The sequence below is a fragment of the Atta cephalotes genome (assembly GCF_000143395.1).
Source record: "Atta cephalotes unplaced genomic scaffold scaffold00013, whole genome shotgun sequence".
NCBI classification, from domain to species: domain Eukaryota; kingdom Metazoa; phylum Arthropoda; class Insecta; order Hymenoptera; family Formicidae; genus Atta; species Atta cephalotes.
The window spans coordinates 5,491,812-5,505,891 of NW_012130077.1; the positions used below are offsets into that span (position 1 = coordinate 5,491,812).

The 14,080-nt window shown below is 29.8% G+C and overlaps 2 protein-coding genes across 2 annotated transcripts; both read right to left on the reverse strand.

Moving 5' to 3' along the window:
- Window positions 1–580: 580 nt before the first annotated feature.
- On the reverse strand, window positions 581–7,633 carry LOC105617607. Its single transcript, XM_012199162.1, has 8 exons — window positions 7,613–7,633; window positions 3,518–3,704; window positions 3,140–3,257; window positions 2,931–3,041; window positions 1,926–2,045; window positions 1,307–1,585; window positions 932–1,220; window positions 581–688 (listed from the first exon to the last, which is right to left on the reverse strand). Exons 1-8 carry the CDS (start codon window positions 7,631–7,633, stop codon window positions 581–583), a joined length of 1,233 nt encoding a protein of 410 aa, XP_012054552.1.
- A 656-nt stretch (window positions 7,634–8,289) lies between these two features.
- LOC105617610 (arylphorin subunit alpha-like) lies at window positions 8,290–11,756 on the reverse strand. Its single transcript, XM_012199163.1, is given in 7 exon segments — window positions 8,290–8,787; window positions 8,902–9,254; window positions 9,361–9,677; window positions 10,415–10,824; window positions 11,049–11,385; window positions 11,509–11,618; window positions 11,621–11,756. Coding segments are annotated over 7 exon segments (2,073 nt in total). The 3' UTR covers window positions 8,290–8,377.
- Window positions 11,757–14,080: the final 2,324 nt, after the last annotated feature.

Here is a 14,080-nt window from a genome sequence, read left to right on the forward strand (position 1 = left end):
AAATATCATTCAACATTGTTTTATATTTATGGCTAAAAGAATCATATTTTTCGTTTTATAGATGATAATTTTGTGTCAATTTAAATGGCAGTGTAAAAAGATATAAATATTCAAATTTCTGTATCTGAACAATATTTTTTTAGTATTCGAAAATTTTTTTGTATTTATTTGTATCTATTTCTTTGCTTCTTCAACTGTCTTTTTTATTTATTCTAATTAACGTATAAAATTGATAATTTTTCGCATGATTAAATTTAAGCCGGCTACATTGAAGATCAAAGATATAATCAAATATATTTGATCGCTTATAATTTACTATTATAATGGTATAAACTATTATATTTAATTGTGATAAAAAAATTAGTATCAAATAATTGTCAACGTCTTTAACATATGAACAAAAATGATTTCGTATTAAATAGACGTGTCAATGACTATGCGCGATATTTGGATTGACTCAGGTAAGTCGCCCCAACTTCATACGTGCACGGAGCAACGATTGAAATATAATCGCTGAAGTAAAGCAACGTGATATGTTCTCAGAATGTAAAATATACAATACATCCCTGTGTAAAGTTCATCATAATTCAACATTTGAACCGCTACGACGGACGTATCGATTGAAGTAATCTGGTCGCCAACATTTACAGCTTCCGGGTACCAAGAACCAATCGTAATATAGTCGTACCTAAACAGGAATAAAGATATAAAAAAATAAATATATTTATTGAAGAATTATCCGCTAATTTATAACATTAAGTAATATCAATCGGTATATTATGAAAAGAATTTTTAAAGACTATATAGATAAAAACTAATTTTAGAATAAGTTATATTTTTTGCAAAAAGTAAACCTTAACTACTGATATTTGATTGTGTTGGAAGTTTAGCAGATAAGTGAACATAAGAAAAGTGAAGGTGTAGTTCTTACTTGAAAGCAACCCATTTCATCGACACCATCACAATGATGTTGTTGAGAACCACCATTGTTACGTGCTTCTCCCGTGCTCGCGCGTTTCTGCAAATATTGCTGATAATTTTGAAAATCGTGAACCGGTGGTGGTGATCCAGCGATAGGATCTCGAGTAGCAGAGCCGATACCAGTACCTCCTTGATTCTCCTCTAAGAATGTGTCCGGATAAAATATTTCAGCGACCAATAAACTCGTCCATCTTGGCGACGATAAACATCCACCATCCAAGTAATGGCATCTCGATTGCCTATAATGATGACGAAAATACATATTACTCCTGGACTTTAGATGGCTAACTACACTGCGAATTAGTCGGAATAATCGGAGTCCTACATGCATCTGGTGAGTTCGATTGTCTGCGTAAAGTAACCTTCGTAAGGTATCTGCACCACATATCTCCAAACACCTTGATAATTCTTAGCGAAGACCGGAGTCGCATATTCGACTTTGGCTGGACATGGTGTCGGCGGACCCGTATATTCCGTTTTTTCCTGTGATGGTACGCGTTCTCCTCGTCGATAATCGGATGTTGAAGGTTCATCCCGGCGTTCGATGGCTGATGCCGATGACGTGATCGGCTCGCCTTGGATCGCTTTAAATAACATGCACATCCTATTTGCCAAAAAGAAACTACATTATTAGAATTGCGTTAATATATCTATATAAGTAAACTCTAAACTCTAAAGGAAACGATAACGATCGTTCCGATCGTTTAAGGATCTTCTCTCCCCTTCTCTCTTTTTAAAAGAAAATCATCTTTATTTTCAAAAATTTTTATTATTTTACAACTATCAATAGCTCGATACTTTCGGAAAATTAATCAACTTTTTAAAAAAATAGTTCATATTATACATGGCTGCTAATATATTACCAATCTAATATATATATATGCATAAGTAGAAGTGGTAGAACTTGAAACTTATTGAGATGCAATTGAAACAAATATACTTACACTCCGCTACCGTTATCGCAAAATTTGCGACCGTGTCGACTGGAATCCGGAACTAAAGTCGAATCCAATGGACTGGATCTTTTGCTTCTATCATGTTTTTCTTCTTCGTCTGTGTCAACACTATGGAAAGAGAGTTAGTATGTGTGTTAATTAGTTCGATATATCAAATTAGTATCTATTATTAGATAAATATTAAAAATTACATTTATATTATTGCAATTTTCATTTATTAAAAAGCAACTATGTAGAATAGAATTTATTTACATATATGTAGCATATAAGTCACAAAGGAGACTTGGTTTACAGAAATACTTAACTCATTCACACTTACACTTCTCTCCCGCCTTTATCTTACAACTACAAACCTAAACTATTACAATACATTCTCTTTTACCTATACATAATCTCTATATCACAGCCCTATATCACAGTCTATTATTAGTGTCCATATTCCATTTCTTATTTCCTTTTATTTCTACCTAGCATTTCTTTACTCTTATTTATCGCCCTATCTTTCCTTATATTCTTTAACTGCACGTTCCATCTACACCCTATCTTTTTTATTTTCTATTGGTCTCATTTCAATTCATTTCCTTAATTTATAAATAGATAATAAATATCTAACTACTAAAGTATAATATACTACGCTACCATCTTATTTTATATTCACAGTTGTTGTTTTACAACATTACAACATACAAAATACTCATTCTTTGTCTTTATTATCTTTATCTTTACAATAGTCTCTATATCTTTTCCTTCCTTTCTCCTTTTTTCTTTTCTTTTTATTATTTCCTTTTCTCTATGGTTCTTCCATAGTTTTATTAGTATTTTTCAAAAAGCAACTATTTATATGTCATGTATAATATTTGAAAAACGAATGGAAAAAAATTACATATAGGACGTATACATATGAAAAGATGATATATAAAATATTCAAACTTAATTTATAAAAGAAAAATTTGGCAAGTTGAGAATGCAAATTTTGAGAAACACTATACTTACGAATTTTGTGACAATGAATGCACTTTGGCAACTTTTGGCAGCGAATCGTCAGCTTTGAGAATTGGTAACGCCTTACTAAGGAACTTGAGAGTATGATTCTTTATCAGTGCACTATGGAAAAAATTTACAAACGTTGTTAATTTAATAAAAAATTATTTAATGCCGCGATCTGAATAATGACTTTACTTAATTTATTATCTCTTACTTACAAAGGATATGACGAGCCGTTTACATATTGATTCATTGGATTTCGCGGAATATAGCCTTTATTCAAATCTCCGCATATATTATGTATGGAAACATATCCTTTTCCATGTTTATCGCTACCTATAAAAAATATAATATAAATGACAAATTATATAAAACATCATTAATATCGAAAGTCAAGATGCTCAGAGTTTGAAATAAATTATGTATTATTATACAATAATAATTTTTTAAATTATTATTAATTATTAAAAATGCGAATTTTTAACTATTATAGGAACCGATAATTACGAGACAATTCTCGTAAATAGCGTTAAATGTAATTATAAGTAAGAATATTGAAATTATTATAGGTTTCGCTTTGCTTATTCCGGACCTACCGTAACATTCTTTATCGCTGTCAATGTAGGGCGGTGGCCGAACTCTCGGTGGTTCCGCATTCGGTGATTCGACGAACGCATAATATCCTTCTGGAGGCTCTTCCGTTCGTGTGGACTCATTGTCGTTAACCGGTTTGGTATTTTTGGACTCATCTTCGGCGTACGATGATGCACACAAAAGTATCATCTAGATAACAATGATTTATTTTACAGAAGAAAATAATTACAGAATTAAGATACATTAGCGTTTTCTCAGCAACACAATTTATGCGTGACGAAGTGATCGAGCAGTATATTCATACGCAAGAGTTGCGGCATCCGAGATCATCGGATTAGCTCAAAACAGTTGAAACAAGTTCATCAAATTCTGAATAATAATTCTCAGTCCATATAACTTTAGTTTGAATTATATAATAAAAGTGTTTTCATTTTTCTTCTGCATGAGCGAAGATATAGATGTTTAATTATGGTTTATACATCTTATAATTAGATATACCCAGCAAATGAGAATAAATTAAAATGGATTGAAACTTTTTTCTATCCGAATGCATATTTTAAATAACGAATACTTTTTTTGGATTTAATTGGATTCAATTAGATTCAATTGGATGCAATTGGATTGAAAAACTGCATTTCCTATTCAAAATTTTGAATTGAACAGTATTCACAATGTACAGAAAAAGCTAATATTATTTTTGGATTGAAAGGCATAGAGATATGCCCCATGCAATTCTTATAAATGAATAAAAATGCATTCAGAATTGAAAAACATTCATTTTAACATTCGTGAATATTTCTGAAAATCTGAATTCATTTCAATTCATTTCAATCCATTCTCGTTTGCTGGGTTATATAATAAAAGTATTTTCATTTTTCTTCTGCATGTCCTATGAGCGAAGCTATAGATGTTTAATCATGGTTTATGATTAGATATATGTAACTTGTAAGTGTTCTCTCATTTTTTCATTAAAAAATTTCAATTTGCTTCACAGTATGATTAATTATTTTAATCATATTTAACTAAAAAAAAAAACTAAATTAGTTGAGAAAACCTGAAGAAAAATTTTACTCAATAATCCTTAACAACACGTTGCAACTAATGGATCAAAATTCTCATTCTTCGAAAAAAACAAAACGCAAAAGATTCAACAATTATATAAATATGTAATTATATAAATATTATTATTTATAAATAATATTTTTTAATTTTGTTGCAATCGTGACTCATATTTGATTTTCTCGATCTTTTCGCTGTAATGTTAAATCTTTTTTTTTATGTAAAATCTCTTCATGGATAACGGCTAACAGGTATTACGTTACATCGCGTCGGCATCGATGATGATTACGAGATATTCCTTCAAGTTATCGAGGTATGCGTACGATGCTAACGGTACACGGTCCACGATCCACGCTGCGGGTTGTTCAGCCTATTTTATAACGTGCGTGTTACTCGAGCATTGCCCTACTAACCGAGGCATTATACCGTTTTACTGATGAATCTTCTTTTACACATTCAGGAACTAACAATATTTAAAAGAACAATATAGAGAATAATATAATAGGAAGACGCACACGTGCAGATATGCACATGCATTTTTCGCCTTATTCAATACATCTTCTCCAATATATCTTTAAAGCATATATGATATATGTTACGTTATAGTTATAACATATTGCGACATTTATTTGTTAATTTTTGAAAGACCGAGAAAGGATTTAGAAAACAACAATCTATTTATTGTCTTTCTCCCCACACACAAACAACAAACGAAAATGAATTGAAACGGATTCCATATAAAAAAAAATTTTTATACATGTAAAAGTTTAAATAAATTAAAATAGTAATTACATGAAATTCTATAGTTATTATTTTTAAAACTTTTATATAAAAAATTACATTAGCTGTATAATAAAGGAAACATATTAATATAAAATGTACATAAAAGCGATTAATTTATTAATTAAAAATAAGGAATTTATGTAACATTTATTGCACATATTTATGTAGTTCTTTTTATGTCTCTTTTAAGTATTAAATAAAATAAAATTCATGATATATTTTTATGTTACAATTTTTTTTACTCAGTTGAATTAAAACGAAAAATTTCTTATTCATAATTCTGAGTAATAGCATTCATGATAGCATTTTTAACAATGGATTTTCTACTCACAATTTTGAATTGTATTCATGGCCTATTTTAAGAAAATTAAAAGAAAAACTTTTTCTTATTTTTTTATTGAATTAAAAAATTGCATTTCCTATTCAGAATTTTGAATTTAACAGTATTCACAACATAGAAATGACTGATATTATTTATATATTTAACTGGATTGAAAACTGCATTTTCTATTCAGAATTTTAAATTAAGCAGTATTCACAATGCACAGAAATGGCCGATATTATTTTTTAATTCAACTGGATTAAAAAACTGCATTTTCTATTATTTAAAATTTTAAATTAATCAGTATTCATGATATACGCATACAAAATACTATAATATTATTTTTAGATTAGAAAAACATAGAAATACTTGTCATTCTCATAAAAATACATTCAAGATTGAGAAGGAATAGACATTTGTTTTATGCAATTTCTATAAATGAATAAAAATGCATTGAGGATTTAAAAGGATTTCATTTCATGAACATTTATGAATCCGTATTCTTTCTGAAAATCTGAATCCATTTCAATTCATTCTCGTTTGCGGGTTACTCTTTCCGAAGATGCAGAAAACGTTATGTGTATCGTATATAAGATAAAATAAAACGATGGCAAAACGATAAATTAATCTACCCGAGATTTGTATAGCGATTTAATAGATTTGTACAATGTACAATAAAATTTATCGTCTTTTAGGGAAATGAGAAAGAACTTTTATTGATTTTTATTGACGAAGTAATATTATTGCGATAATAATCATTCATATTTTGCATAATTTTATTATCTAATTGAATCGTAATCCCAGCGAGAATGAATTAAAATGGATTGATATTTTTTTCTATCTGAATGCGTATTTTAAATAGCGAATACTTTTTTTTGGATTTAATTGAATTCAATTGGATTCAATTAGATTCAATTGGATGTAATTGGATTGAAAAACTGCATTTCCTGTTCAAAATTTTGAATTGAACAGTATTCACAATGCACAGAAAAAGCTAATATTATTTTTAAATTGAAAGGCATAGAGATATGCTTCGTGAATCAATATTTCTGAAAATCTGAATCCATTCCAATTCATTTCAATTAATTCTCGTTTGCTGGGGTGCAATAGTCTGGTTTATTTTATTTTCAACTTGCTCTATGCATATATTATAGGAAGATGTAATTATTAATTAACGAGACCCTTATTAAATTATGGTACAAATCCAGTGAAATTTGACGATTTTTAATGTAAGAATTCTTCTCATTGCAAAAGGTGGATGTCCTACTTTCTTGCAGTAGATCTAAGCGTTAGGAAGTGCCGATACAGTTACGAGGACAATGACGTCTCCGAACCGGTATCGACAGAAACGGCAGACACGATTTGTTTAGCAAGACACGGCCGTAAGTTGCCAACGATCGCATAAATATCTGTCTCGAATTGCTTCTTCAAGAATAATGCGATTTAAAACTGATAATTTTGTATCTGTTAGTTTTCAAAAAAACTATTTTCTTTCTGATATTGCATCACTTTTACAAGACAAATGCATATACAATATGATGACGATTGTATGAAATGTTTTGATAATTATTCCTTTAACTTTTTGTGGATATAAATCACGAAGAGTTTGATGTTGCGGTATCTAATTGGATTTTTTTATAATTTGTTTTCGTATGCAAATCTTGATCTGTGTCTTATTTTAGTCCTGAAAATCTTCTTTATTAAATTAAAGCAAATTTCTTCAGAGAATAATTAGAATTACTTTTTTTTCTTTTCCATTTTGAATTATAGATAATAGAAAGTTATAAATGAAACGACGCCTACGTGTCAAATTTTGATTAAGGAAAGGAAATATATAGTTTAGAGAATGAAAAAGAGAAGTTAAGATCTAATACGATTCGTTTGTTGCTCATGTCTTAAAGAGTGAATGATAAAAATAATGTTCGCAACTTACAACAAACGTACGAAATTCCATGGCGTGTTAATTCACTGTAAAGACCAAGGAAGGAAGAAATTTCCGTTTTAAGAATAGCCGCGGCTGTCAAGAAGAAGTTTTCTCGAGACTATCTCGCGAGCCGGTCGGACCTGTCTACCAGCCAACGGTCATAGCAAAACTGAATTTTACTCTTCACCTGCACCGCTTAAGGGGCCGCTTACCTTCACCTCGGCCATGTATTTGACCGTTGTGTCATACAGAGGAATGTACACGGAGGCATTGGACTTTGGTATTCAACCCGTTAAAGGTCACGAATTATAATAGGGTACGATCAAAATCGCAGTCTAGCTAACGGAAATTTTCCTAAAAAAAATGAGACAAAAATATACAATATATATTTTTTTATAAGAGATTTTCTTTGAAAAAGAAAATTATTGATCTTAAAACATCGCATTCTGTATAAAGAATTTTATTATTAGTTAAAGAGCAATTTTTATTTTCTATTTATCATTTATTAAAATAATTAACTCTTTTATCAGAGCAGTTGTCAATGAAACAAAAAATCTATCGCAGAATTTCTAAGAGTAATCTAAGAGTAATTTTTTTATTTATAATTATGTGGACAGTACGCATATTAATATATTAATACGTGTGATTCATAAAAAATTCTTTATTGTAAAAGAAAAACTAAAATGTATTGTACTTTATTTTGATATATTTAGAAGTAGTATAATTGCAGTATAATTGAATCAAATGATGACAGATTTAAAATGTAAATAGCGATCAATAAGTCAGATTCAACTCCACCTCCTCGTCCTTGTGATAAATTATAATGTCTTTCAACATCATGTTCGGTCCTTCGTAGCGGAAATTGAAAACAGGTCTATCCAAGGGGAATCCGTATGCTTTATTATCAAATTTGTAGCCACCAAAGATGCGAGACATAGAAGGAATCAGTTCTCCTTCGACCGGATTGATGTACACGAAGATCTGGAAGGGCATACCCTCTTTCTTGCCTTTGGGCAAAAGCAGACGCTCAGGGAATCCGTAGACTCTTTCCGCGTATGAGAATTTATCAGAACCATCCAAGGCCTTAAGCAACTTCTTGTATAGAATTTCACTTGGCTCCGGATCGGGTACGGTGAAGAAGCAGTCTTGACTATTTCGTTCAATCTTGTTCACACCGGCGTATACTGCAATACAATGTAGAGAATTAAATTAGAGCATTTTTTCCCCATATATCTATTTGTACAATCAAGTACGATTATATATGTATGCATAGTAAGATATTAAATCGAAATACTAACGATCAACGACCCAGTTATCCATTTCATAAAAGTATATTGCGTATTCAGCGAAATCAATCGGTTTATGATGAATGTTATACTTTGGTCCGAGGAAAATGCGTATCACAGCTTTCATAGCTTTCTTGGCGTTGATAACGAGATGGAAGCTAAATGGATTGTGATTCAGACGATATTGACGAATTTTGATCAATGTGTTTTCCGCTTCCTTTACATCATCAATTATCAAACCGTTGTTGATCGAAGTATCAAACTGATTAAAATAGGTAATTAATTTATCTATGACAAAGGACTCGATCTTCAATTCGGGATAAATAATTTCGTTCTCGTGGTATGGTTTTTGATGCAATTTGTACCTAAATAAAAATCATATTCGTATTGTTAAAAAAAGGTTGTCATTTTAAATGTAAAGTATTTAAAACACTTGCGGAGACTTTTACTTTTAGGTCTTTTAGATAATACCTGAAATAGTAGTACAATATTCTTTTGTAAAAACGATAAAATGCAGGATCTCTCATGGACGTGCTGTAAAATTCGAGGGCACTCGGTATAATCTGATACGAGGTTGATGATTCCAAGTTGTATCCAAAGATTTTTCTCGCAAGTAGATCGATGCTGCCGTAAAAATCGAGATTGCAGGAATCCATGTTGCCCTCAATAATATTACCAAGAATGTTGAGACCCTCGGATGTGTAAACGTTGACCATTTTACCAGTTGCGTCCAAGATAAATCCTGAGTCAATGACTGCCGATATTCGAGATTCTATGTCTTCTATGTCCTAAAAACGACAACAGATTCATATTCACTTTACATTAATATTCACATGCAACAGTCGAATATTGGATGATAAAAGCGAAAAATAAAATGAGCGACTTTAATAAGCATTTTTCTTTAGTTCTAGTTTTTAAGACTAATGAGATATGTGTGTGTGTGTGTGTGTTAGATATTGTATTACGATATAAAATATTTAAATATCCTACGATACGCAATTGGAAAAAATGTGTTGAATTTAACATAAATCGCATATCCCAAACGATCCACTCAAATTTTTGAGTTAATTTTACACAAAATAAATATGTTAGAAGGTAACACAGATATGTAAAAGAATAAATACAAAGAAAGATAATATCGACATAATTTGTAAAAAAAACTATGGGAACAGATTTTTTTTTTCAGAAAATTAATTTTATGATAAATTTTATATTAAATTAACACACATTTCATTCATTTGTCTTAGAATTAACGTTTTAAAACACACTATTTTTATGTTACTTGCTCACTTACTCATAAATTGTCATCATTTTGACATTAAGAATTGAATATCAATTTTACACAAAACCTTTAAATAACATAATCACATTATGTTAAATTAACACTCAAATATGTTTTTAAAAATTCAACACGAACTATTAACACAGTTAGAGTGAATCATTTTCAACATAAATACACCATTTTTGTTACTGTCAAACTTGTTCTGTTAAGTAATTTAGTAATTGGCTAAGCGCTAAACTGTACCTTTATGTATTTGAACTTGTAATAAGGGAACTTGCTCCAGTATGGTCTCTGTGGCATCGGTAATCCATTGTGATAGGTCATTGTCGGATAGTATCCGACGTAAAACTCGCTGTGCCAATCGAAATCTTCGATTTTACCAATGTCGTTGGATAGCCGCTCCAAATAATAACGAGACAATAACTGTTTGTGACCGTAAAGGTATTTCATACCACGATTCTTCTCCAAACCGAATTCCTCGCCCTTTAACCAAAATGGATATTCTTGCCGCAAGTAAAAATAGAAAGCATTCAAGCCAATGTCCTCAGTGAAGTAATTAATCTTATGCTCCACATCGTACTCGCGGGACATGTACCATCCGGAATAATTTGCCGGAATGATGTAGGTATCATATTCACCGAACTTCTTTGAGTCTACATTGAGAACGGTTCAATCGAAAACACATAAACTTTAATTATACACTAAAAATTTAATAAATAAAATTTACATTGAAAATAATATCTACGATCAAAGAAAAATATCACAACATGTTCTGAAAATTGCATGCATTTCTTTCAGTTTATGAACAAATTAGTGGTTTCGAGTATAATATTATGAATGACAAGGATGAACAAGGATAAATTTGATTAAGACGTACCAAGTTTACCGAAGAGTTTCGCGTGATGTGCTTTCTTGAGTACTTCGGAGTTGAAGAATCCATACGGATACAGCTCATAAGGAGGCGGCAGCTGAATGAATCTGGTATCGTCGCGAAGTGTAATTACGGTGTACATGGCTTCACCAAATTGCATCTCGTTAATGTAAATACGGGCCCATAGCGCTGTTTTGTAAAAGGTGTCAAAATCTTTGGCATAATAGAACAGGTGAAATAGCGCCTCCGTTTCCTTACGGAGCTTTGGATAGTATAAGGAACTGAGCTCGCCACGAGGAAGCATACCATTCTCGTATAGATAGAAGAAGTTTTTCACCGCAGTCTGCAAAATGATATAAAGGATCTAAATGAATATTTTGTAAAAGATCCATTTTGTGATGGATCTAATTATACGTTGTAGGATAATCATTGATGTAACCATGAGAATTAGCTACTTCGTATTTACCGTATTAGTATACGAGTCTATGTTGGCTTTGATATCATACGAGCGACCTTCCTCGTATAATGAAGGATTTACGAGGGAGGGTTGTGAAATATAGTACAGAAGATTGTAAATTTTTTCTGCTTAAGAAGGAAATCTTTGTCAGCAATTTGAATAGTATTGTAGTCTGCTGCTACAAGATTGAAGCTGATGGTGATGACGATGGCTAATACCGCCAGAAACTTCATTTTCCAAACTTTTCCAACACTCATCGCAGGCGAGATTTATTCTGAACAGCGCTCGACATTGCGCCCGCACTTTTATACACCTTCGTCGAGCGTGCAATCAAATCGATAGGTCATAAGAGCACTAGACAGTGGACACTGAAATCGTTCGATCCGATATTGAATTCTTTATTTTCATTTTATTTGCGGAAAACGAATGCTAAACATTACTCTTATTAATTTTATTATCAAACAGATTAATTGTAAATATAGATTACTTCTAAATTTATCAGTTGTATTTATTAATTAATCGCTTTATTTAAATTGTTGTCAATATTAGATACAAAGCCATTTGCTAATTTTTTATTATTTCCTAATAACACTGTATGTGATGCAGTAATTCTATTTGATATGAGTCTTTTTCTTAATTTTCTCATGCAATAGCAAAGCTGATTATTTAAGATAGTGATAAAGAGCAAATATGACACACACGCGCGTGCATATTATTATACACGTATATATTCATACCAATGATTTCTCTGAAAATGTTTTGTGTCACACCAGATAAACGCCATTAAAACGAATATCATTAAACGATTTGAAAGCTAGATTCGTTCTCGTGCAAAAGGTCATCACGCAGGATATGACTTCGAACACATGATCGACGAAAGTGTCGCAAACTTTGCGTAAATTCTATGCAGCTGATCTTGTTTACAATAACAAATGCAAGCCAAAAAATTGTTTCCTCCAAAGAATACAATAATACGAGATTAATTATAACTGCGCAAGTAGATATAAATATAAAATAATATAGTGCTTTTATATCACTCATGACTTTTGACTTGAATTGAAATTATAAAAATGTCTTATGTATATCAGTAACATAGTGATTTAATTTTTATTGAGTGTTTATTGAGTGTGTAATATAATTTTATAAATCTAATAAAATTCTTCTTTTTAAAAATATTATTTTTTTCTGAAATCTCTTATTTTTACCTTGATATAAGACGCGATACATTTTACTAATAAAAAAATGCTTAGCAACTTTTAGATTGAACAGTTTATAAAATATATTCTTTTTGTAAGATTAAATCATTAAAAAAATATTTATATTTATTTCTATTACGTATACACACACAAACGGGCTGTAAAAATATTTCATTAATAAATATATTAACTGGAAATTAGTTAATATACTTATTAGTAAAGGTTAAAAAATCAAGTGCTTCTAATAAAATTGTAAAATATATTCTATTTATTCATTTACACATGTAATTAATTATAGTTTATTATAATTATATATATATTCAAGTACAACATATTTCATAAAATAAATAAGAAATTTTTTCTGTTTGGTACATAATTTAATGTATTTACGGACAGATGAATTAAAATAAACATTTCGCAAGCAATCGCTTTGTTTTTTAGCTCTTGTTACTAAGTGTCAATTACATACTTAGAAATTTGATAGATAATATAGATGCACTTATTTTATACAGTGTGCAGTATGCAAATTAAATGCATCGCGTCGACGCGACGGTAAAAATTTTTGTATAGACGGTAAAATTTTGATAAGTTGATATCACTGTGTTTAGATAATAAAAGAAAGGAAATGTGAATAATTAAATTTATTTTCTAGAAAGATTATATCTGGACGTTCGTAGATTAAATAATAATTCTCAAAAGATTCTCATTTTATGACCTATGTTAAGCTGAATAAATTGATACTGTATTATTTTATGATATACTGCAAGAATAGCATAAGCATAATCATTTATCTTTTTAGCATTTGATGACGATGCATTATGCAAAAATAAATTAATCTGTAAAATTATAATAAATTGTATGCACTGTATCGGGCATGAAATCATGCATTTTAAACATAAATTAAAATTATTATTTTTTTATTGTTCATTTAAATTCAATTAAAAAAACGAGAATAAATAATTTAAATTTTTTACATAATAAATCGTATTTTTCATTGACAAATACATTTATCGTTTTAGAAGATCAATAATAATAATTATTTTATAAATATAAAAAATTTTTAGAGAAATAATAGTTAATTAACTTTTGAAAATAATAACATTGTTTAATATGCTTACAATAATTTCAACCAATATTATCATTATTGTCAAAGTGTAAATATGTCCATCATGTTCATGCATGTTAATAGCAAAAATAACATACATTATTTCTAAATATATATTTATTATTTTCAAAAATGCAACATTCTCATTCTTATTGAAAAAATACGTTTATCACAAATAATCGTATAGTGGCATAAGTCATATATATATATATATATATATATATATATATATATATACTATGTCGTGTACTATATCTATAGAAACAAAAAACTAAAAACT

Excerpts from the sequence above, each read along its gene's own strand:
- LOC105617607 (XM_012199162.1), bottom strand. The coding sequence starts at position 7,633 with ATGGAATTTCGTACGTTTGTT. Across the intron at positions 3,042-3,139 it reads AACGGCTCGTCATATCCTTT|TGCACTGATAAAGAATCATA; the intron begins GTAAGTAAGAGA and ends TTTTTTCCATAG. Across the intron at positions 2,046-2,930 it reads CATTCATTGTCACAAAATTC|TGTTGACACAGACGAAGAAG; the intron begins GTAAGTATAGTG and ends CTCTTTCCATAG.